Raw genomic sequence first — 27,634 nt, forward strand, 5'->3', positions numbered from 1 at the left:
AGGGTGGGGGTTTACTTTTAGCATGATCCATGTGCAAGATCATTTCCACCAATGAGAAAGAGTTGACTTTTGCATCTTCGTGTGAGACAAGTCCTTCCTTTTATTTTTAAATTAGGGAAAATGCTTTGTGTGCAACTTAGGATAAATGGTAAAAGGGGTCTTTTATTTTTAAATTAGGGAAAATGCTTTGTGTGCAACTTAGGATAAATGGTAAAAGGGGTCTTTTATTTTATTAATGGAAGAACATGTTCCTTTTAATTAGAATATGAATTATAGGATAAAATCAAATAAATTAATTTTTACAGATTCGGTCTAGGCAAATAATTAGATAATTTAGCCAGAATGTTGAGAAGGGGGATAATAGTCTAGGTGACCATTTTTGAGTGATTACAGGCTTAAACTAAAAACCAATCACAGACAAACTCGGTCAAAGAAGGAACCGAGCTTCATCAAACATTAGGATCACTCAACATATGAAGGAATGCTCGACCAACACTAGACAACTCGACACATACAGGAACGCTCAATGAACAATGAAGAGCTCAACAACCACTAGAACTCGGCACTAACAGGCAGAATGACCAAAGATACACAAGATAGAAGAGCAACCCAAGATGCTCCTACATCACATTTTTTAGCAAAGTACCAAAGATACCAACTTATAAAACTCCCCATAATTAAGGGATGATTGAAGCTATAAAAGAAAAAAGAAAGTGGACCTTGCATCTTCTTTATTGATTGTTATTTAATGAATAAGCAATATTTAGAAAATACCTTCACAAAGTTGTCCATATTATAACAAGGAGTCTCATTCTCCTAGATAAACCCTCATAAATGTGTAAAAATCATTGAAAACAACAATTTTTTCAGTTCTACATATGATTGTAGAATGTTTGTTACAAATTAAAGTGTGTATACAAATGGAATGTGAATAATGCCCAAGAATTAATAAAATAACTAAAATTCCAAGGGCATATCAACATAGGTAAACCTTTTGAAAAAAAAATTAGATAGGACAAACAAATATTAAAGGGACTAAGCCACAATAGAAGAACTTTTCTAATAAAAAGGGTCCTAGTATAATAGACAATTAGGTTGAATGTATTAGAATATGTGACACTATGGAAAAACGAAATCCATCTTTATACAAAGCTATATACCCAAATTTCACAATTACAAATAATCAAAATAGATTTCACTAAATAAAATAACTTACAATTGCACAACTAAATGGAACATAAATTTGAAGTTTTTGGTTTTTGGTTTTTTTTTTTTTTTTTTTTTTTGGTCAATTTCGAACTTGAATGTAATTTCAAATCTCAAAAATGATCAATGTTTTTAAGCTAAGCATACCAAGACGTTCAAAATTTCATAAAATGGACCTTTTGAGGCTATTCTTAAAAAAATTGAAGTCAATTTGTGTGTACATGTAAACGTACCATGCGTATTTGTATACGCACGTGTGGTTTTTTCTCACTGGTTTTACATACTATTTGCTACCACAAAGCTCAGGGCTCAATCGTGAAAGATGGTCCAACAGTCGAAGTAAATGGTGCATAAGTAAGAAATGATCGAAACTTTCTTCGATAGTTTTCATGATTTCTGTCTCGAGAAGAATCCTTCTGCTAGCAAAGAGGGTCACAGAATATGCAACCAAGACTTTCTAATGGAAAAACTTGTTTCAGGTAGCCTCAATCAAATGTCTTTGAATTGGTATCCAACAGAATCTGCAAGCACTTACATGTTTCTGTGATGTTCGCTGAAGGTGTAAACTGGAAGGAACAGAACAACAAAAGGAAGAAAAGCACAAACACACAATTTTATCGTGGTTCACGAAAAATTGTGGCTACATCCAGACTGCAGGGAAGATCTCTTATTAGTGTTAGAAGTCTGAACTTTACATCACAGCCTCTTCGAATCCGATATACAATGATGAAGCTCCAATACATATATATAGTCTCGAAAGAAATGAAGAAACAAACAATTGGAGGGAAACAATAATAAATGAAAGACTGTTGGGCTTCACATGTACACCCAACAGTTTCTGCGACCAAGACCTCATAGTGCATGAAATTAAGCATTCTAACGTGGAACAGGCTATTTATTAGATAAAATATTATATCAATCTATAATGGCCTGGAAGCTAGTATGAAATTTCTGTGGTCTAAGTAGGTTTCTTGCAGATGAGAAAATCATTACAAAAGTAAACACCATCCTTCGGAGTCACAAGCCCTCACTGTTTTAGAACCAGTTAACAATCAGTATATACTGAAGATGACATGTAGATACTAGACAGCAAAACAAGAATCACTCGGATATTGGAGCCACACCTAATTGGGATGAGCATTTCAAACAGAAATTTGCTATTAGGATTTATATAGAGAGCACGACCGTTTAGAGATCGGTATGGAGCCTAATATTTCTGAAAAGGCCTCTGATTTATGCAACTTCTCTCCAAAGCTCAAATTATAAGAGATGGAAGATATCTTCCACACAAAGACTATATTATAGCAACAAGGAAGCTACGGAAGTCACTGGTGCCGGGTGTCAGCAACACTGACTCATAGTACCGTTACAAGTAACAAGAAACTAGGTATGTCACTGTCTGGATAAGTTAATCTATGCTTTGTTGACGGTAATGTGGAGTGCATTCCTCTGATTAATGAACGTCGCATGTTGTCCAACTAACCCCTCCATGCAAATGGAGTTTTTAAGCCTTAAAATGGCATATATTTATGTGAGGATGTTCGTGGCTAAATGTATTTTGCAAATATTGTTGTTTACAGCCAACTGCATGTTGTAGTTTACAACCAACTCCATTTTGAACCTATGACAGTACTGATAGATGTGATGATGTAATTCTTGTCCAGCTGCATTTCAATCTGACAGTAACGGTTTATGTTATATGATGTAATTTATTGCCAAATGCATTTTGAATTTACGATAGTATTGCAGGTAATGATTTGACTTTAGTTCTAAGCAGATGGTTGTCATTATTTAAAAAGCATATCTAACCACATCGTGGTATCCACGCTGGCTACACAATTAAAATATAACCAACACTGAACATCCCATGGAAAAGACCTTCAACTACATAGTAAGACTAATTAAAAAATTGTAAACTGCAAGATGTGTTTACCTCTAAATTGTAGGAGGTGATTTACATGTTCTTGTGGAAATATATTTAAAATCCAAATCACAAAGCAAAGCTTTCTTACCAATGATGGACAACACTGTTTAGTTTCCTGCCACACTGGAACAGCTAAAATTGAAGGTCACTGGGCATTCAGTTATCTTCTAATATAATGCAAATCAAACAAGGGTACCTGTACAACACTAACATCTCTACTAAACCAAAACAAAACTAATAAACTTCTTTTCATTTCTGTTCACCCTGAGGCTCATTAAGAAAAAGGTAACACAATAAAGCTACATTTACAAGTAAGGTCGCTTAGCCTCTACTAAACTAAAACGATTAATACTGAAACACAATATTGCATGTAGATAATTTGCTTACATCAGGTTAACCACTCTGGTATGAATAAGATTACCTCAGGCAAAAGTGAAACGATTCATTTGGACTGATGAGACATTAAAAAAAACCCTTCTCACAAAGATGCGATCTTTGCATGAGCCTTGCAACTCCCATCTGAACAAGATTGTCAATGTTTGCCTATTTATTAATTTGCAAATAATTGAAGCAAACGAACTCCAGCTTAACCAATCTGGCAAGGACAAAATTCCTACAGGGCAAGTGCTTCAACCATTCTCTCTAATGAGATCTTGCATAACACATCATTATGGCAAGGCTACAAACTCACATGAGACTGATAATTCCCACCAGAAAAAGATCTGAATTAACCTTATTTAAGCAAATGAACTACTAATATACAAATTAAAGGTATAAGATAGTCTTTCCCATGTGAATGTCACCATTCTCGCATATTTTTAGCACATTTAGAGCAGTGTTACACTGGCACAGGGGTGCGGCGGGACGAGTTTCAAGTGCGGGAAAAAAAAAGCCCTCAATTTGGGGACGGCAGTAGGGTGCGGAGGTGGGGGGGGGACTCAAAATGGTAATTATGAAATGATACTTCAATATAACATATCAAATATAGTTGAATATAGAAAATTGAAATGTGATTCACAAACCATTAGTTCAAACTTGAAACTTGAAACTTCATATAACCATAACCAATGACCATTGAACTCAGTAAAATTATAAATACTAAAAAATTTGAACATAATAATGATGATAAATGAAAAATATAAACTATGCATAGTACGGTGTACCATGTAAGTCAACCATTGACTATCAAATTATCAAATGACAAAGATGAAAGATTCAAAATTCATCGTTCAAATATGAATAAAAAACGTTCTCATCCTTAAAAAAAAACAATAAAAAACAAAAGCAAAAAAGTTTTGTTTTTCACTTTTCGTGCAACATGCCGGCCGCACCTGAGCCTGCACCCCAGCACGCACCCACGTCCCCACATCCCACCCGGGTGCTCCGACAGGTGCGGCAGCATTTTGGCCACGGTGGGGGTACTCGGGTGTGCAAAGCACCCACACCGGGGACGTGGGTTTTTTGACCCGGGTGCACGCACGGGTGGTTAACACTGATTTAGAGTCAATATAATGGAATTTGCAAAGAACTAGGGACTGTCTTCAATCAGAGCTTGGCTGACAACCATTAATATTCTACCTAAACTTCCTCCTGTTCAGCAGAGCACAGATCATTTATCCTTTATTTAGAGGATACATCTCCAGCTTGGAAATTTAAGCTAATAGAAGAACATGGTTCAAGTGAAAATAGTTCCTGAGGAAACATCATACACAGAGAATAGAACTTTAGAAACAGAGGACTCACAACAATGACAAAGATGTAAACAGCCAAAAATTATGTTACTATATTAAATAATAGTGGTGAGAACTACATAATTTCCTTCTGGCTTTGCCATTTAAAAGCTAGCACAGGAAAAACATCACTCGGGCTGTTTGTACACATTGTAAATTCTATCCTCACCAATGAATTATGAATTTGGTTTCCTCTTTTTCGCATCTCTGTCATATAAATGCAAACCAATGGAAATGTCTTCACTGGACCCATCTTTTCCATCTCTAAGTGCTGATAAGTTTCCAGACTCGGGATATCTATTCTGCTCTGGGTGCCCAAGTGACATATGAAAGTCCTTCATAAATTGGTGCTCCACACTTGTTGACGCCTCAGCCAACCTTGTAGGTAACTCTTGCTTAAATATCAAGTTGGTTTCAACTCCACTCTGGAGAGATAAATGTGGCCCGTGGAAATTTGACACATCTTCATGTTGTATAGGTTGGCATGCTTCTTCTAATTTCTCCTTTTCAGCCAATGGTAAAGGAACAATCCTGTATCCTCTTGGCGAGGACTCCCCAACAGTGGAATCAATGGGTCCAGATGATGTCCATCGCCTTTGCTCCACAACTGCTTCTGAAAAATTTTTAAAAATAATAAACAATGTTAGAAGATGGCCTGTGATTCTATAGTTTTGATAAATTTCACAAGAAATGGAACTTGGGATTCAAAAAAATTATCTCATTCCATTCATTCACGGATTATTTCTTATCGTCAGTACGGAATTGTCGGAGGATGTTAACTGCAGAATTATTTAATATGAATAATAGTAGCCCACCCAAGTTGAGCATTAAAAATTACAAAATTGTTTTACAATAATCTTTCCTCTAATTGGCAATCCTCTGCACTTTAAAACTGAAATCAACTACAGAAGTTACTAATAATGCCATTATCATAAACTAAAACTCCCAAAAAAAAAACAAAGTCCCAGGCGAACAATGTTGAAATAGATTTGCATTTCCAGATTTTCCAATTGTCTGTGTCAAGTACAATGCTAACAAGGTTATGCTTAATCTGGGGTAGCAATTCAGCTAAATAGCTTCACTAGAAACTAAAATATTCGAACTTATAGAACACTATCTTGCATCTTGAGCTTTCATGGTTGTCTATTCCAAGTAAAATGCTATCATGATTGTAATTAGTCTAGGACAGGGATCCAACTTTTTACTCCAACAAATCACTGCATCAAGATTATAATTATCCTAAGGTTAGTCTTAAAACATGGTCTACCTAAAGCTGTTTCCTTGAGTTCAATTTACTCCACTTATAACCACTGCAGTACAACGTTATCAAGATTACATAATCTGGGATGAGTTTAATTTACACTACATGTAATTGCATCAAAAACAATGGTATAGACATCATACCTAACCTGGGCAAATTTACTGCACTTAATACATCAAGTACAATTTTATTGAGATTAGCATGGAGTAGTAATCCAACTATTCACATTATTAGAACTTTATTTTCTTGACTCATAACTTCATACAAACTAATCTTGCTGGAAAACACAAGTGAAGTCAAATAAAGAGTTATTGAAATTATATTTAGCCTGAGGTAATATCCAACTAAACAGCTTAAATTTTAATTCATTGAATCATTTATAAACACATGTACATTAATCCATCCCTTTTTTCTGGTTTTAAAAACTTTCATTGCAAGTCATAAAACAGAGAAATGAAAAAACGCAAAAGATTGCATAATAGATGTACACTGCATTACAATTCCACCACATTGATCATGGTGCAAAGAAAGTGAAAATCATGAATAATAATAATAACCAAAATGTAAATTCATACCTCTAAGAGCATTTTCACCAGAGATCAGATCAAGCTGAAGTAAGTCAAGCAGACGGCCAAGATCAACTCCACTTGTCCAATTTTCAGGACCAGAACCATTCTTCAGCTTCAGTCTCCCACGATTTGCCGTGCCACCCCATATAATTCCAACTGGCCTAGGCTTCTCCCCATTTTCCCCTGTAATTAGTATAAGGCTTCCACTGTCACCTTCAAGATCAAATGCCTGTTTATTGTCTCCTACAACAAGGAAATCTGTAAAGAAGCAGATGCCTTTTTCATCATTGTATTCAAGAGCATAAGCCATTACAGTTCCTCTTGTAAGGCCAGAACTTCTTCCCACCTTCACCACCTGCTTGCCAATGAGACTTCCAATAGGCTTTTGCAGGTCCACACACATGACTTCACCCATATCTCCCACACCTTTCACTGTAGTAGTGACTTTGGAAATATCAAAGCTATCTGCAAAAGGAATAAATGCCCCATCTGCTCGTACAAATGTCTCTGTTTGACAACACAATTACATAAATATCTCAAGAACATACACCATAACTCAATACATTAATGATGGCATAATAAAAGTTTATTGAGATAACCTGGATTCATGCCAGCGAAAATTCCGTACCACAGATCATCAGTATTGAATGATGTAGCCCTCTCAACAGCACCTAAATAAACACCCGGTCCAAGGTTTGGGGGCAATGGGTGAAACATCTTCTGGTTTGGGTAATCTAAATCTACTGCTACATGGCGATTGGTCAGAAAGCCAACCTGACGAGAGCCAGTTCTACTTCTAACAATTGCTCCCAGTGTTCCATATGTTTCTTGGCTTGCAACCTGAAAAAAAATAGCTCATATAGAAATAAATCAGAGCTCTATACCTCTTCAAACAAGCCACATGGCTGCCACAGATGCAGAAACATGATAGAAAGTATTCACAGGTAAACCACAGAATACATGTTCACAAATAGATCATAATTGACATTTGCAAGCAACCAATTAAATAATGATCTTTGATCAGATTAAAAAAGCCATATGGCCTAAAATTTTAGAGGTGTAGTTTCCCTTTCAGTTAATGTTCAGAATCTCTCTAAGAAAATTATACCTATATAAATGAGCTTAAAAATGAGCTAAAATTTAGTAAATTTTTAGCGTATTTCCACCTCTTCTTGAAATGTCAAGCTCTATGGTAACTAAGATTATACAATGCTAAGGATCTACTTGAAATACTGCATCCAAGAAGAGATAAAATCGGTACAGAGAGTGATGAAACTTCAACTAATTGTTACAAGGACTCACTAGAAACTTATTAGATTTTGTAATTCCCAAAGCAAACCAAGTCAAAACAAGAGAAGATTTGGGTTCAGGTACCTGGCAATTCTGGTCAGACTCGGTTAACCTACCAGATTTGCGGAACTCGATAAGTCCAATCAAATAGGCTCAGCCACAATAAACAGACCAAAGAAAACACTTGAAATGACCTTGAACACTTCAAAATGATATTAATTTTATTTGTGAGCAAAAGGAGAATAAAAAGCACGTTTGTGCCAAAAATAGTTAATACAATCCACTATACCTTACATACATGCAAAATTCATCCATATGAATTGAAAATCAATTTGTGGTAATTCATCTTGGGACCTAAGAAGATATAAGAGGATTATTGGACATCGTAAGAAAGGGCTTTGGCCTTCACACTTGTTGGGTGGATATTTTGCAACCGACGGTTTTGGGTAAAAATCCAGTCATAAAATAGGATGACCAACCACAACGTGTGCAACAGAGTCTCTCCTACCTTAATGGGAAGGCTCCTCCTTCTCACCGTTCCTTGAATCAACTCAAGGTAAGCAAGAAGTCGAGAGATTTTGTAAAAAGGGTGTTACCAATATCCTTTCTTCTTAACTTTCAAGAAAGAATCCACTTACTCATGGAGCGAGTAATGGGCAAGGTGAATCTCTAACTACACTTCTATCAAAAGTTGGAAGCAGTGATATTGATAAACCTTCACTAACTCAAAGGCTAGCTAAAAATGTACCGGTTTGGCTCTAAGTTCGATCGTACTTCTATATGAAAAACTTTACAATTAGGGCACAAAGACTCCTCAAAGTAAGAATACTTAACTATTTTGCAAATTAAAAAAGAAGTATAAGCTACAAACAAAGCTTCTAGCTCTATATTTCCACAACTGCTCCCAGTCAAAACTTCGGCTCTGATTGCTTCTTAAATCACTATGCTCCTTTATTGAACACATAATAATAACATGAATCAAGACAATAGGCACAAATTACAGTCAAAGCTTCTAATTTGCTCTATCACAATTGCTTCCAGTCAAAGTTTCAAATCCAATTGCTTCTTTTATTCACTTTTCTCCCAAATTTGTACTACGCAATCAAAGTTATGCTTGAACAATTGTGGCAGAGCTTTCTTGCATACAACAAAAGATGACTTTTACAATGAGGGGGCATTCCTTTATACAGGCACAAGAGTTGAGAAAAAGGTGGAGGAAAAAGTGGGAACAACTCAACCAACTTTGACCTAATCTAATGAAAAGAGAAAATATAAGGTTACATGCAACTCGCATCACATCTTTTACATACACATGTAACTCGCATTACATGTAACTACACATCTTCATGTAATACATCCACTTCAATTACAAACATGAAAGAAGAAGAAAGATGGAAGAGAATTGAAACAATCCTAGGGATTGTACTAAAGGCCTTGTACTTGGCAATGTTATCCCGGATAATAACAGGAATGGGAGTTCCTGTATTTTGTGTCACTGCATTCACCTTGATAACCATGGTGTTGAAGAAGAAGAAAGACGGAAGAGAATTGAAACAACCCTAGGGATTGTCCCGAAAGGCCTTGTACTTGGCGATGTTATCCCAAATAATAACAAGATTGGGAGTTCTTACATTTTATGTCACTGCATTCACCTTGATAACCATGGTGTTGCGTCTTTTGATAGTTTGATGTGATCAAACTTTTCCTACTCAATTTCCCGTAAATTCTCCTTTTGTAGATTGTCACATTCTAGATTCTCTGACACTTTGAAAACCTTCTTAATGATGTCCGGATGTAAACTTGGAATAACTTTCCATCAACACCTTTAAATCTTTTTTTTTGAAGTGCTTAGAAGGATGGAAATGCTTTCAAACATGAAAGTGGAACTAATGGGAATGCGTGTGAAAAAAGACTGTTGATTTTCAAACGTGATTTAGGCTTTCAAGATGTTATTGCACGGAAAGTGGATTACATGTATATGCAACATGCAACAGGGGATGGAAAGTGAGATGAGATGCGAATGCGGATGGAGGATGTTCTTTACATGGCAAAGTGTGAATGACGAATGAGATAGAAATGGAAAATGGAAGTGAAAAATGGGATTACATGCATGTGTAGATGGTGAATGAGATGGAAGACATGTAATTGCATTTGTCAGATGAGATGTGAAGTGTTGCGACATGGAAAATGGAAGTGGAATGTGATGATGTTTTTGCATGAAGTGAAGCAACAACAACTTCTTGGGAAAGAACTTGTGACTTCTCCAAAGTTGAGAAAACTAGCAAGCAAGCACAAAACACAAAAACTCAAAAGAAAAACACACCTTTGGAAAATGACTCAAACATGTCAATATGCAAAGCACCTCAACATACAATTTCGAATTTGGAGTTTGAGGAAAAATCAAAAACTTGAAAATGAACCATTTCTTCATTTTTAAAAGAAAAATGCACTATTCATGGCATATATTTGGACAAATGTGCAATTTCAAGCTAAAATATGCATGAAAATAGCAAGATAAGCATGAATTGATAAGCGAACTTAAAAATGTCCACTTACTTGGGAGGTTAAAGAGCCAAAATAGGAAGTTTCATATTGTCCCTCAAATCCGGATTTTCAAACAACTTTTTGACTTTTTCCGTACTTGCATGTAATGGATATTCAATGGTCGAATTTGACATGAGAAGGCCAAAAACATGGTCTTCACAGACAAGAGCATGCATTAAAACTCAAAAACAACCCCTCTTGATCCAAATGTATGGGCTTAAATGCCATTTTTTGAGTTTTTTTGAACAAAAACATGGCTTTTTAATGCAAAAATCTGGGCCGTTTTTGCAAAAACGTGGCCAAAAAAATGCATGTTTTTGAATCATTTTGACTTGTGAATGCATAAACAACTTCGCCAAATGCATATACATAGATCAAAATGCAAAAAAGTGGCTTCAAAATACATAAAAGTAGATTAAAACCCCAATTTTCTGGGCATTTTTAGCAAAAACATGATTCATAAAAGACATGAAATGTATTCGTTTTTTGATGAAATGTATTCGTTTTGGCTTCTAAGTGCAAAAATGTGAGCCAAGATGTATTGCAAATGATTGAAGATGCATTCGTTTTTGGATGAAATGTATTCATTTTTGGCTTCTAAGTGCAAAAATGTGAGCCAAGATGTATTGCAAATGATTGAAGATGCCAAAACTCCTCTTTTCCTTGCAACAATGTGATTTAAATCACTCAAAATGGATTTATTTGAAGATTTTTCCAAGTACGTGCCCTTGGAAGGAGTTTGAAAATTTTTTTTTTAGCAAGATAAATCCATTTTTTATGTTAGAAAAACAATTGCCAAGCAAAAACAACCCTATTGGAGAAAATCCCATGCAAATCCATCAAGAAAATCTCCATTTATGATCAAAATCAGGTTGTTGGAGGGCAAAGACATGTATTTCTTCAAAATAGGACTTTTTAGAGGCCAATACACATATTAAAACATGCTTTAGTTTAAATTTGGTCCTTTTAGAGTGAATAGCATATTTTAAAATGTGCAAACAAGGCAAATCAGACCTTTTTGGCTCAATGACATGTTTTAAAATGTGCAAGCAATCAAAATCGGACCTTTTTGGGTCAATAACATTTTTTAAAATGTGCAAGCAATCAAAATCGGACCTTTTGGAAGGGAACACACATTTTAAGTTACATCTCACATTTTGGATGTAAAGACATAAAAACTTACCTTTTGATGCAATGACATCAGAAAGGTCTACTTTTGATAACCTTCTGATGTAATGACATCAAAAAGGTCCACCAAGTAGGCATTTATATGCAGTGACATGTAAAAATGTCCACTTTTCATGGATTAATACTTCTAAGTTGAAAATTATATGCAATGGCATATAAAAAGTTCACTTTTGATAGATTTTACATGTAATGACATATAAAATGTCCACTTTTGATGACTTTAAGTGATTAATTAAGCACATGTCAATTTAAATTCATTAAGATATTACTTAAGTGGGACATAAATTATATTTACATATCATATTAATTATATAACATGTAAATACCATTTAAAAAGTAATATTTACTAGAGCATTTGATTTAAATGCTAAAAATTAAATTGAACTATATAGTTAATACAGTCACTTAGTAAAAATCAAAAAGTAACTCAACCTAAAAATATAACATAAAGTGCACTATAGTTACTCTAAGTGAAAATTTAAAAGATAAAGTAACTTCAAAACATAATATCAAGTGAATTTAAGTTATATTTTTCAAAAAGTGAATGTCAAATTATAACATGATATTTTTAATTCATGCTATAGCATCAAAAAGGTCCACTTTTGGGCACTAAAATGGCCATATCTCTTGACTGACAACTCCAATTAAGCTCTAGGTTAGACCGAATCGAAAGGAAAAGCGAAAGGCATGACATGAGCGAAACCAAAGGACTAAAAACCAACAAACAAAACCTTAAAAGCAAAGAAAAGGGTGATAAGCCTTCAGTAAAAGAATTCATTATATCAATTGTTGTTGTTTGATTGATCAATACAAACCAACTAAATAATGAAATAAGCTTAGAGAAATGCAAAACTAGTTTGAAAAAGTTTCATACTGTTACCTACATTTTGTGGTGACAAAATGTTGGACAACAACACCAAAGTTTGGGGGGGCATTTATTGCTATCATAAAACTATTTCAAATTCCCAGGTTCCCTACAATAACCAAGATATGTTACAAGATCCACATGTTTGTTTCATCTGTTTACAAATTCATATTCTGTTTTCAAATTCACAAAATGAATGTTCTATGAATTTCTAGTTGAGTATCTTATATAGGTATTTATTTACATTCCTCAGTACTACGATTGTACTTAAATAGCCAAATGCTTGCATTCAAGATCATCTCTTAAGACTACTCTGATATGTCCATTTCATTTATCTCATCAGAAAAAAAGGCTACCATGGCGGCACTGACACAATCACATCTCATGAGGTTACTTTGGGCTTCATAAGCTGTTTTATAAAAATAAAAAAGCAACTTCAACTCCACAGATCCACTCCCAACTTAGAAAGCTTCTTTGAGGTAACTAAGTCATCTGGGTTCTCTATTATTGAACAAACTACACAAAGACAACCAACTGAATCCCATCCTGTAAGGCTGCTTTAGGGCTGACAAGTTATTCGTTTAATCAAACAGACTTCTCCTGGGCTAAGATATCCGCTTATCTCAGAAAACTTATTATTTGGAAGGCAAGGTTTACCAGTCACTCCCCTTAGCAGTGCTGCATAAGGCATCCAGTGTTTTGGGTATAGATTCAGGCAAAGTTAATGGCATATGCAATTTGGTCCTTGGATATAGTGGTTCATACCATGAGCCCAATGACATATCCAGATATGACAGTGTTGTATCCAGACACATATCAGCATACCTGCGTAGTATTTGAATGCATAACAGTCCTACAAATTAGATGCAAAAGTATAGATATAATAAAAGAAATCTAACTTACTTTTCCTGATTCAGTGTTTTCATTGTTGCACATTTGAAGAATGCATAGGAGTGCTTTCCTGTGGGAATGAAGCCAATGCCTTCACTGCATCCTTACCTATAACACTTTTCCTTGATGGAGCCTCCTCATAAAGATATTGTGGCAGTTTTCATTAAACAAATGGCCACTTAGGGTTGACAAGTTATTCACTTTATCATCCAGACTTCTCCAGGGCTAAGATATCTGCTTATCTCAGAAAACATATTATTTTGAAGGCAAGGTTTACCAGTCACTCCCCTTAGCAGTGCTGTTTTAGGCATCCAGTGTTTTGGGTATAGATTCAGGCATGCTTAATGGCATATGCATTTTGGTCCTTGAATATAGTGGTCCATGCCATGAGCCCAATGACATATCCAATTATGACAGTGTTGTCCTAAGATAAAATAAAATAAATCTAAAACTTACTATTTCCAATTCAGTGTTTTCATTGCTGTGCATTGAAGAATGCATTTGTTGTTGAAGCCAATGCCTTCACTGCATCCCTACCTACAACACATTTCCTTGATGGGACCTCCTCGTTAAGATATTTTGGCAATTTTCATTAAAGAAATGGCCACTTAAATGCCTCACCATTTAGAAAATTTAAATTTAGCTACATATCCAAATCCTCTCAAGCATTGCAAATATTCTCTCTGAGGCAACACCTAGTCAAAGGAATAAAATGAAAAAAATGGCTTACCTGGTCAACCACAACAAAGATTTCATCTTCATCTGATAGGGATATGACTATGATGAAGTCCACAGCTGCTTGTTCCTAAACTGGAGTGGAAATAGGGTGAAAAGGAACATTATATGGAATTCCCTAAACTTTCATTTCTGACAGCTGTCATCCTTAGAAATGGGGGGCCTCCCGATGTTATTTACCTCCTACTTGTAGAAGTTTGAGGTCAGGTTTTTCTAAGTTTTCTGGTAAGCTTGATGCCTACAAAGCAGGGTGTTTGTCCATGCTCAAGCACCTAAACAAATGAATGCGGAGTCACTCCTAATGTAAATAAGATCTTTGAAGAAAATGCAATTATTCCTAGCTGACCAACTTCCTGCTTTTTCCAGCTGTAGAATCATGAAGCTAGAGTATGCAGCATCATGTCTTTGATTCTCAAGAAGCTATTGTCACCATGCAGCATGGCACATGGAGAAAACATGAAAAACAAAAGGTTCTGCATCACTGCAAAGGATCCGTTGATACATTTTCTTTCACATTCTTTATATAATCCTTAAGTCTTAAAGCTGCAAACTCTAACCCATTTCTTTCACACCTCTATAATTATGGACCATTGTCACTACATACTTCAGGAAAGGCATTTAATCTCTTTTTCTTTCATTAAATTTCCCTCTTGGGAACAATAAAACAACCATCTTGAGAGGGCTGTACACAAGTTCAAATCTATTAACACTGCATCCACTCACAATGACTTGTAGAAACCCCCAACATTGGTGGGAAAATGAGGCTTCTTGCCATTTTGTGCTTCAACAAACCACCACAAGGAATCCTGCCTGATAAGATCAAGCTAGTACTAAAGTTTTAGTGGAGGAATTATGTACAAATGTCAAATATGCTATGCAAGCACACATTTTTCCATCTTTAGTCTAGTGGACATTAAAAGTCGTCTACCATATTCTATTCTAATGGTAAGAGACCAACTAATTACTTAAGAGCTTTGGTCACACGCCATGCATGGTTTTCTCTGTCCAGCATTTACTGAAATAATCTAGTGGAGGTACACAAGGGATGTCATGGAAAAATTACACTGGGAATCCTTAACAAACAAGTCCAAATATCATTACACCATTCATGTGTTCTGAAAAATCTGCTAGTAATTTGTTATAAACCAGTACACAACCAAAAAAGAGAAGGGACAAATGACTTTACGAATACCCAGTTCATCAATGTCCATTGTCTACAATATTTCAAGAACATCATTAAAAACATCCAAGCAATAATAAATTTCTAAGATCTTCGTACGAACCAAGCTTCACATTTTAAACTCTCAACAAGAGAAGCTTCATTGCAGTCAATTTCCTAATTAATCAACGATTTTGGACTTAGCTAATCCTGATAAACAATCAGCTGGAAAGATTTAATTTTTGAGAAGCATCAAATTAACATTTTTGCATAAACCATGATATTAAATAAAACTATATTAAACTAAGAAAAGTAAAATTAATTACCCTATTTACTTTTTAATTACGGACAAATAGTTGCCCATTATGATTTTGGTAATTCGCCAATTCAAGCTATAAGGCACCACTTTTAGTTCATTGGAAACAAAATCAAATTTTAATTGTAGAATTTTAAGTTTTAACTCGAACAATTTTTAAAAAGAATTATCTATCCTTAAAAGTTAAAACCATTATCTTTAACCCAACGTTTCATGGACACAAATACGGACATGGCAATTTTGAAGACTGAATATGGTTGTATATGACATTCATAACAATACACATATATTCAACTCAATTTTCTAAGTACAATATAGGCACATAATTGATACATACATATAAGTTGTTTTAATTATTGTGCAGAAAATAGAATAATTGCATTGCAAGATCATCCAAAAGATGGGTTGCTAAAATAGAAAATCGTTTCATTGTCTTCCTACGTCAAATTTTAGAAAAGAAAAAAATTGCATGATTGAAGCTTTTATAAAATTTAGGAAGTTTTACATCAAAATTTTAAGAAAAAAATCAAATCACACGATATCCAGTTCAGTTGGAAATTCAAGGTTTTTGGGGCACATGTTATGGATCTAACATGTATCTCTTTTATAGTGTATTGGCTAAAAGGATACACATGCTTAGGTAGGGGGCAGAGGTGTATGAAACTACTCTGCTTTAACCAAGGTTGCAGGGGTACCCTTACCCAGACCCCTGGTACGTGTACCAGGTACTGGTACATACCCTACAGCCAGAAACGCCACATCAGCTCACAATTTTTTCTCCCTTGCAAAACATTAAAAAAACTGCCACGTATTAAGATGTCTGATTTTTGTTTCAGTTTTCCATTCGCATATCAGCTTGCTGTTTATCAAGCTTAATTCAATAGGTAATCAGTTTGAAACTTTGATACATTATTGATTAACAATAAACTATTAAATTTTTTCTTATTTTCATTGTTGAAGAAAGAAGTAGAAGTTTACCATTTGCAATATTTCGTTGTATGATTTATGATCTTCTTGTTCATATTTAAAGTTTGTCTTTTTTTTTATGCATCTGAAGTATAAACATTCAACATGTATATTATGACTCATGACTCGTATTTTCAGATTTCTCGTCTTGAAAGCTCACTGTCATGACTCATAATTCATATTTTCAGATTTTCTATAAAATATCAAAAATTGTATCAAAAACACTTTAGGCATACCCACGTACCCTTGTCCCCTGTTTTGAAAAAATAATCATACCCGTACCTGTGCAACCTTGGCTTTAACCCTCTAGGGCATAAACCTAAATTTGGGTTCACATAACCTTATGACTAAAGTTTTATTGGATTTGTGATTCAGTATATAAGGTAATAACAGTTCTTGGTAAAGCAATGCTGATGCCAAAGAACCAAAGTACAGATCAATTTCTAAAATTATATGAGGGCAAGATTGCTGTGTCTCTTATGCATGGCCCCATATTGTGATGATTGAACTTGTTCAATATAGCTTTATTTACAAGATGAGCAATTCTACCAATTCCACTCTTCCAACCTCCAACGTTTTATATTTATTTCATTGAATATGCTCGAGTGTTTTATATTATATGGCAAAACTACAAGTTCCTTGAGATAAGGGCATATCTTCAAGATAGGGATATCTCATCACTAAAACATTCAATGTCTGTGGTTCAAGCACTTGCATAACTGATGCATGAAGAGCTTTTCAACAGAAAATTCTAACAATCCTAGTGCTTGATCCTGATTGCAGTCCCCATAAAATGGAAAAGAAAACCATTACTAACATTAACATGAAAAAATCTAACATATCAGGTATAGAAAATGCTCGAACACATATGATGCGGTAAAAATCCCAAGAAACAGGTTAGGAAGCAAATATGAACTTGCACTACTGAAGGGAAGTCAGAACTAAATATGTCAAGCGAAGAGAAAAGACAAACTCTTCATTGTGTTTCAGACATCGTTCGTAAAATACCATAATATCACTACCAAACATAGCTGATAAACCGACGACAGAAAAAATATGCAACTGACAAAGACTGCTGCTTGGTTTATTTTTTATCCTGTTTTCATTCTCATTAAAAAGAGATAGGGTCTGGTATTTGTATGGGAGACAGAGACAGGTTTGCCACTTCCCACCACGATAGGAGATGGGTACTTCAAAATGAGAAACAATAAAAATTCCATAATTGTTTTGTTAGTGAAATAGGATCTGTAACTTGTAATAGCACTTGTAGAATTTTTATATGTTTTCCAAGTTACTATTCCAATGAATATATATATGATATAAAGAGGCATGCCCCTTGAAGAGACATGTCTCTTTAATATATTAACTTACATTAGTTATAGTTATAACACAATTAATATACTCTCAATATATTATAATGAGATATATATATATATATCACTCTTAATATAAGATAATTATTCCATATATAACATTGTCATATATTATATATTTCATATATATATAATATAATTTATCCGACAGAATTATAACATTAACATGTTTAATTTCAGAACCAAAAAACACAATGGCTATACAATTTTAAAACATGAAAATTAATTAAAAACTTAGAAATTAGCATTTTAAAATTTCAAATTTTAATGTATCATAAATTATAATAAATGTCAAGAAAAGAAAAGATTAATTATATTGATATATGATAATCAATGTCATGACATAAACATGTCAACTTTTACACCACAATCACCAAGAGGCAGGAAATGAGATCCACAATGGGAATGCCATTATTTAATCATGGTATATGGGCACTTCGGTATTATATACTAAAGACTTGTAGACGTCTTAATCCTAACAATCGTTTCTCTTACTATTAACTTGTTGGGCTTTTAAACAAACAAATAAAATCTGTTAGAAAAAACTCAATACATTCTCATGCAAAAAAATAGAATATTGCAAGCCTTAGTCATTTTCATTAGCTCTTGGCAACCAAATGTCAGCCCTTTTTAAAGAGAAACTTTTGGGAGACAAAATGTCTATGTACATGAACGAACTTCATCTGAAATCTCCTGAGATCTAGAAACATCGCCATATGTGCCTCTGAGAAGACGACGTATTTCCAATATTGAAGATGAGTACAAGGTACAAGTCTCCGGCAAACTACAGAGCTGTCCTCTGCTCTCAAGCACTACTAGAAGAAATGTTCTTAACCCAAGTATCATGTTAATTATCTTTCCCTCATTATTATTTTGTGATCCAATTCCCTAAACCATACCCAAAATAATTCCTCATTTTTCTCAAAGCATGTTTCTACTATTACTTTATATTTTGAAAACAACAGCTCTCAATCACAGCTTCACTTGCATTTTTTGTTGACAATAGGTATATAAATTCATATTTCTTGTCACACATTGTTTGTAGCAGATTAAAAAAAAACATTTTAGCTTCTTGAAAATTTATCCCAAAAAGCATTTCCTTTAGGAAAGAGTTGCTAGAAGTGTTAATATTTATGCAGTAATATATGACCTTAATATATTAGAAAAATGTCAACACTGATTTGATTTCAGATAATAAATCACATCAATTCTAAACATCTGATTTATAGAAGAACAAGTCACTGATAAATTCAAATTGGCAAAGATCAAAATGAGAGTGGAACTTGTTTAATTCGGCAGATTTTGTAACATGCAAATAGATAACCCTTGTCAACAAATGAAGAGCAGAATTTCAATCCATTGATTGATCAAAGAAAGCATATATGGAAGGCCACTGTAACTGAAAAACAGCTCAAGCCTCAACCCTCCTGCTAATTAAACAGGACTTGAAGGCAATTGTGACCCCTCTAACTTCTTTATGTATCTTATAAAAAGCATCATACTTATATTTGCATAATATTTAACTTCTGTATAGATATTCTCCTCCATGTTGTCTTCCAAATCCTTTGAGGAACTTTTGCCCATTATCGTCCCGAAGATGTGCCAAGCAATCAACCAGTAACCCCTCATATCTCAAATGGTGCTAAAACAGATAAAAAATTACAGGATTTTGATCATTTCTGATCCAAATAGATGCAATGTGTGCATTTGTGTTCACAAACCCAATGTGCCACATATAAAGCATTGCAGAGCACACATCATGTTATACCCTTTAGTTAATGGTACAATTAATAATAATAAAAGCCACAATAAAAATAGAACATAGATATCATGTGCATAAACTGATCATTATTTTACCAAAAAAGGAGAGACCATACCTGAGAACCTGAACCAATACTTGGATCACTTCCCCGCAGACCTTCTACCAGTTCTGTATACAATTGCTCTTTTGGTGTTGCTGCCGGTGCCCCATAATATGAGAACTCAACAACATCCACATCACACCAAACACCACCTGGACCCTGTGCCAATCATATCTTCTGAATTATTATCTCATATAGAGCAAGATCAGATAAGATGACAGAATTGAAGAAATTTTGCTCCTTAAATATTAAATCAACAAGAAATGACCTGTTCCGAGTATTCTATCTCTATATACTACTTGAAGCATTAAAATAGGCAAAACTAATCTTATGGCTTAAAAGTAATTAAAAGTAAGTAATACATCTCTCAAGTAGACTTACTACTAAAGCATTATTATTTCTCATGAATAATTTTTCATTTTCAATTGAACTGTTACAAACTCCAGAGCATTCGTAGTAAATTTCCAGGATGTTTCAGCAGGCCACCTCACACTCATTGGCAACATTGCGCATTTTTGCATCCACAGACACATCCAAGCATATGGACTCACTTTTTTCATTTTCAGACATATTTAAACCCATTTATGTTTGATAACCTTGCTAAATTCTTGAGGTTTCATGTTACTACTTTTCCAATATTACATCCTAGCCATTAACTATTACCATGGCCATGGCCCATGACTACAGAGAAAAACCAGTGTTGTCTTGAAGATCATTTGTTTAATACTAAGTTACCAGATTCTCTCCAGCAACCCTCAAAGTCTGGTTCAATTCTGTACAAAGTCTGTTCCTTGTCAAATTCGCGCCATTCGCCTCCAGAGCCACAAATTCGCAGCAAATTCTGTCAGAGGAACCTGTGCAGAATTTGGAGTGAATTTGGAAGAATTTGCTGTTCTCAAAACAATTTTTTTTACTTTAAAAAGTGCTTCTTTAGCCTAATTGTCATGCCCAAAAGTAAGGGCAAAAACACACACAACAAATTTTTTTTTTTTAATTTATTTATCTAATTTAAACTACTCTGATCTTGATATGCTTGTGTTCATAGTTAAGGTGTGGTTCTCTACACGACATCTAAGATAAAATCTTCGCGCGTGAATTAATTATTAATTTAACTTTCATCATAATTGAACCTAAGCTAATTAATTAAACCTTTACTATCCACAAATTTGGAACCTACACCTTAACTATGAACACAAGCATATCAAGATCAGAGTAGTTTAAATTAGATAAATAAAAATTTTTTTTAAAAATTGTTGTGTGTGTTTTTGCCCTTACTTTTGGGCATGACACTAATTTGGTCTATTCTACCTCCCAACCCTAAATCTGACCACTAGAAAGGCCAAAAGGGATGGTTTATATGTCACTTAAGAATTTGTGAATGAAAAAGAAAGTATACTTATAGAGGAAATCCAAATTAACAATAGGTGAAATCCAAATTGACAATTATAAAGGAATTTTTTTAAAAAGGCAATGACATCTTTCAATCCAAGGCTTAAAATTTGAATCTTAACTTTTGATCTAGCTTGGTTAGAAATCCTCTAACCGATGCACAACAAAAATTCAGATAACTGCACTTATCTTTTGATGATTCCTTTCATTCTTAAACAGTCCCCTTGATATGGAAATATCAAATATGTTCCATGCATGTGACCAAGTGACTGTATCAAGTTGCATGTATAGCCAACTGATGCAATCAATATCCTATTGAACTGAAACACAGATATGGTAGTGTAGTTTCCTGTATTGCTTTACTATTAGCATAGTGGTGTATGGACTAATTTGTTGTTGCATATATACACATATATTTTTTTAAACATATGGTTTTGTATAGACGAACCCAAAAATGAACCCAAACCCACCCCATAAAAATTTGAACTAGCAACGTAGGTTTAATATTACTTCCAGACAAGCCCATGACATCTATCGTATTTGGTAACAACCTAGTTAACAAGGTACGGACTTGATACAATTACTAGGATGACTACAGAAGTTCCCCCATTTTTGGAGGTCAAAAGCTCTATATAATTATGTAGATCTGAACAAAAAAAATTACACAAATAAATAAACAAAATTGACCCTAATATGCACAAAATAAACAGAAATGTCACAAATTATACTCATAATTCGTATTTCAAATTAGAAAATTAATTGTGAGCAATATATCACAGAGATATATACTACCTGTTCAAAATAGTAAAGCAATCAATTATTGTAGTTGAACAAATCCTAATTAGCATAATGCCTCTCTTCATCAAATAATGAAATGTAGACATTTACACTAACTTTTATGCATAGCCAATTAAAAACATATTTAAAATTTGGAAAACTAAAACAGTCTAAGAGGTGGAGCTTAATCAATAGCTGGTTTCTTAGTCTAGCTGGTGACTTTAGTTCTTCAATAGGTGGTTTCTTAGTCTAGGTGGTGAGTTTAGTTCTTTCATAGGTGGTTTCTATTGTGGTTGCTCAAAAGGAACTGATATCAGTCTCATTGTTCTATGACAAGATAATTTTCTGGAAATTATAAAATTATATTAAAAAATAGCATCTCCAACAAACCCCTATCTCTTTTTTAAAATTAGATGTACCAGTACCAGTACCCGTCTCCAACATCTCCAAGTACCCCAGTTTCCAGATAACTGTACTTTGTACCCACATTTTTTAGGGCACATACCATCTATAATTTATACCCCACACCCTTGCAACTTGCTTGCTCCTTAAACCCTGTAACTGCACTCCCTTGTAACTTTGACTTTTTGATATGAAAATAAATATTTTCAAAAAGATTTTTAAATCACGGCCAGGTTCTGCACAGGCTCTTCAGACATCAGGGATACTGCCCACGCACATCCTCACTTAAAACAAAGGATAAAACTTCAAAAAAGGTACCACACAAGTTATTAGCAATCAAATAGTAACAGTACGAAGGCCTCTGTTGCAGTACTCAACAAGTTAGCATGATAGTGGAAGGCATTAGCTTCCTTAGGAAAGCTCCACAGAGAATAATCACTAGGGGTCCGTTTGGTTCGTGGAATTTAAAAAACCCGGATTTCTACAAATCTTGGTTTAGCCGAATCAAGGTTTTGCAAATCTTCATTTCAATTTTTGGGATTTTACTTTAACTGTTTGTTTCACTCGGATGATGCGTGTGAAGACACATTTTTATGCATAAGCTTGGCGTTAAAGGCAAATTTCAAAAACTAGTCCAATCTATTGTTTTTATACTCCTTAAAAAACATAACCAGGTTTGATTTTCAATTCTTACTTGCTAGTAGGAAGTTGGATAACCTGGTTTTGAGGCCAAATTTTAAGTCCGATATGCTAATTCCATTTTGTCAATTTTGAAACAAACGCAAAAAATTTCAAATCCGGATTTTGAAAAAGCTAATTCCTGTCATCTTCCAGGAACCAAATGGACCCTAAGACTATTTCTAATGCTGCGATCGTGGGAGATATTAGAGCTTTCTAAATCTGAATATAGAGGTTATGGCCAATTCATTTGTTGTAGTTGAAAAAAATTTCACCTCGTCAAATCCTCTCAAGATAGTATGACCACTCCATCTCATGACTAATCCAATTGGTGACTATCTTCATTGATCATCAATATCAATACACATCTGAACTTTACTGAACTTGTCAAAGAAAAGAAATTGATCTTCGGTAATCACGATAACTCATTGTGATATAAGTCCAGTTTTCCCCTTATGACATGACTTTGACCTTTGGTAAAGACTTACGACTATAAAAAGAAGAACCGAAAACCCTAAGAAAGCCAAAGAAAAAGACTAAAGGGATTTTACAATTCTCATAAAAATTCAAGGGCAAAATATTTTCAGAACCATTATCTAAAAGTCTTCCAAAGCTTTATTAAACAGGAAGTCATTAATTAAAGATGAATGAACCCAACAAGAGAATAATTTTCATTCAAAATAGTACGGTCTTCCAAAGCTTTATTAAAAAGGAAGTCATTAATTAAAGATGAATTGAACCCAGCCAGAGAATGGTTTTCATTCAAAATAGTACTGTGGCAGAGATTGACTGTGTTGAAGTAGCATAATAGGAAAACAATTTAATGTCTTCCAGATTGACATATTTATAAAGTTTCAAAAGTTGTCATTCGCATATACACAGGAAAAACATAACAGGCAAGTAAAAATATTAAATGTTGAAATATCACTATAATTTTCAGCATTAGGATACTTTGCACATGAAAAACTAGAAGTCTGAAAAAACAAAGAAAGAAAATAATCAAGATACGTATTAAATCTTTTCAAAAATGGGATACTCTGCAATAAGAACTAAATACATAGTAACAAAAAAGTATCTGCAGTTCATACCTCGAGGGCAGAAGGCAGTCTTTGGATGTCGAGAAGCCACTGCTTATGGACCTTTCGAGCTACAAACACGAGTATAGCAGGTGTGTTGGTAAGCACACCTTCTCTAATGCGAAAGCCAATAGCAGTTCCGAGACTGTAGCGGCGCAACATTTTGCTATGGAACGCTCTTATTGTCATCAAATCCAGCAATGTAGTAGCTTGTTGTCCACTCGGTAGACGCTCCAGTGTATCTGAATCCACGTCTTTCTGGACACCGCCAAAATAAGCTGCCCTCTCCTCAGCGGTACCGTTAAGCCGGTTTGATGCCGGCCAAAGGAAGTAAGCTCTGCTTTCTGAATGTTGTCCGGCTGATGCAGATGCCTGAAGAGGGGGGCAGTCTGGGCGTGGATGACGACTGGAGTTTCCGGTGACAAATGTGTGTTCACGATCCAAGACTGACTCTTCTGATTGCATTGATCCTGAGTAGCGCCTACCTATTCGTAGAGCTCTGGTGACATCCATCTCCTCACTGGACCTACAGGCATCTGAATTTTAAGCCTCTTATTGATGTCAACCACAATTGAATAAATAATAAATCTACTCCGTAAGAACGTCATGGCTGAGAAATCTGCAATTTGAAATTTGAAATTACCAAGATTCACCGGTAGAGAGACCCCAGAAAACACTCTCTGCACCTCAACAATAGAAAAAACATAAACCAAAATATAGAAAACTCGCACATTGTGACATGGTACGGTTGCTATAGCTTATGGGATCCGATCTTTGTATACAACACTATGATGAAATTAAAAACTATATTACACATGAATAAAAGTGGAATCTTGACTCAAACTTCTGCCTGCTATAGTGGGCTGGATTTATGACTTCCAAGCACTTCAGGGCCAACAATCCATCACAGTCAGCATTTCCCATGTGACCGAAAGAAAGAGCGTGGTACTTTATTCTTAATTACGGTACTTCTATGACTAACGCATGATGTTACTGAAAAGATCAGTGAACAACGGAACTTTCTCTTCTTGCTCAAGAGCAAAAGGGTAGGAATAGACAAGTGGAGCAAAATAGAGCACGCAAATGTACAATGCGGTTAGCAACCGCACTAGACTTGGTATAGAAAAGACACCATGACAAAGCAAAAAAGTAAGTTTGCCCGCTTCCGCAGCTAGTACCGGACCATGGTAGCAGTTTTCTGAGCAGGATTTCAAAATGCAATGAGTTTAAAACGGTACTCACCGATCCCAATAGGATTGATGTAGCTCCTTAGATTTAAACCTGAGCTTCTTATGCTGTTGATTCATAGGATCTTCGGTGGCCGCAATAGTGTTGTCTTCCTCTTCTTTGGAGCCGCCAATCAGCACTTCACTCGCCACTGGTGTGGTCACTGCTGCTACATCCTCTTCTGGGTGAGATGATGATGATAGCAACAAATCCAACGGCTCATCCACCATCTCAATGCACTGATAAAACCTCCAAACCTCTGCATTCACTACAAACCAATACTCCTCTAAATCCAAATCACCTCGATATCAAAAAAAAATCAGCTGTTAGTACCATGAAGCACAAGAGTTGGCATTTAGTGAGCGCCTAACAAATTGAAAACCGATTGCTGGAACCAAATCCAAAACCCAAAAAAGGAAACAGGGCTTGAGCAAATTTTGATGATTCCACTGCTTTGCTCGACTGATCACTGGCCCGACAATGGAATCTTAAATGGGTATTACTATTTTTCACAGAAAAAACATTAGGACGTGGTTTTCTTCACTAGCCAAGCAAGACGCTGATATGGGTACTACTTTTTTACAGACGACTGACACCTGTGTTGAAGTATAGACACGATTTACTCATAACCCATGACCAAAACCGACATTTTGTAATAATAAGATGAATCAAAGAGAGAGGATAATGCTTTTCCCTGTACATATAATGCTCTACATCCATATCACTAGTTCATCATAACTACAGGCCCACCTCCCTCTCAAAATCTCATTCAAATACGAGTGACTATACCAAACCCAATTAAAAGAAAGAATGCAAGATATTAAAGGCCAAATCTGTGCTAACGATGTTGAAGGGGGCGACGGATCGTGCATTCAGGTTGCGAGAGAAACGCAGGCCCAAAGGAAAAAGAAAGAGGGGAAAACCCCAATAAAAGCCCCCAAAAGTGCCTTCGTTGGAGACTCCACCAGCACTACAGTGCAAACAGTATTCAGGGTCCCATGAAGGGTGTCAATCCGGTGTGCCTCTTTCAGTCCATGGGATATTTTGCCGTCTCAAGATTCGGAGTCGCTTTCACTCCTCTTTACCCTCCGGACTAAAATCTATGACGTAATTTGTCCGCCGTTTTTAGTATATACCGCCTTTGCTTTCTCCCCCCTGACTTTGTTTAGAAACTAATCAATCCTATTTCGTTCTGTCAGCTGACGGGAATTTTGTTGGGTGGGTTGGTAGGGCTAGGTTTTCTGCAATTTCTACAGTTCCATTTCACGGCCGGCCTGCCAGGCTGGCATTACGCCGGATTTCAATCACCGTCAATTCTTTCTTTTCCAAATTTCTCATCGAGCATGGAGTCTCGTGGACTGTGGATAAGGATTCCGGGTGAATATTCGCCGATTGGAATGATTTCCTCTCTTGATTTTCTTTTCCCCAATAAAAAATCTTGGGGAGAAAAACGGCTGGCAGTATATTTTATTTCTATTTTACTGGGTAATTGAACGCTAGGCTGGATTGTCCCCGGCAGCAGGATTTTCTAGTTTAAATTTTCAGGATTTGTTGTGGAACAAGAAACCCTTCTGCAATTTAATAATAGGATTTGTCTGTATGCCTACACATTCGGGATTTGCACCCTCGAAAGGCCATTCATGTCGCCATCTTTTCTCTTTTTTCCATCATATAGTCTGGTTTTCACGTGGATTTCTATTCTATTGCTCCTCTTTTCTATTCCTTCTTGTTTTCCCCTTTTGCAGGGATGGCAGCTCTGCATGAACACGTCCATTTTCATATTCTTGTCATTGCAAATATCGAACCTTGTACCTAAATTTTCAATGCGTGTACAACTGTAGCCTGCCAGTCTGCTGTTAATATATAAATTTATGTTAGGTCTGTGTAGCTGCATCCATTCATATTTTATATTTATTTTGAAAATAACCTGAGACAGTCTTCACTTATTATATATTTATTCCTGCCATTCAGTAGATCTGAATATCATTCAGCTGTTCCATTTCTATTTTACCTTATATTAAATTAATGTATCAAATGTTTCAATTATTAATGGCAGATATACTTTAATGTTAAATCTCAGTTGATATATCAATTGATATTTTGAAAATATTATATATTTAGAAATTGAAAATATTCTAGTTTTAGAAATATAGATTTATAGATTAATTTTGTAATGTTAAATCTGACATGAGATATCAAATTCAAA

General features: G+C 35.1%; 1 protein-coding gene across 3 annotated transcripts; it reads right to left on the reverse strand.

Moving 5' to 3' along the window:
- Nucleotides 1–4,889: 4,889 nt before the first annotated feature.
- On the reverse strand, nt 4,890–27,352 carry LOC149542592 (protein NARROW LEAF 1-like). Of its 3 annotated transcripts, none has more exons than XM_089797487.1 (6): nt 25,444–27,352; nt 24,214–24,721; nt 19,895–20,038; nt 7,290–7,530; nt 6,697–7,197; nt 4,890–5,473 (listed from the first exon to the last, which is right to left on the reverse strand). In XM_089797487.1, the coding sequence occupies exons 1-6, from the start codon at nt 25,656–25,658 to the stop codon at nt 5,037–5,039; spliced, it is 2,046 nt and encodes a 681-aa protein (XP_089653613.1). In that variant the 5' UTR covers nt 25,659–27,352; the 3' UTR covers nt 4,890–5,036. The 3 variants fall into 3 exon arrangements, with proteins under 3 accessions (XP_089653613.1, XP_089653612.1, XP_089653614.1); XM_089797486.1 differs by having other exon boundaries at nt 24,214–24,727; nt 25,444–27,260; XM_089797488.1 differs by having other exon boundaries at nt 24,214–24,737; nt 25,444–26,397.
- Nucleotides 27,353–27,634: the final 282 nt, after the last annotated feature.

The sequence above is a fragment of the Cupressus sempervirens genome, chromosome 8 (assembly GCF_028749045.1).
Source record: "Cupressus sempervirens isolate cs-2001-9-10 chromosome 8, ASM2874904v1, whole genome shotgun sequence".
NCBI lineage: Eukaryota > Viridiplantae > Streptophyta > Pinopsida > Cupressales > Cupressaceae > Cupressus > Cupressus sempervirens.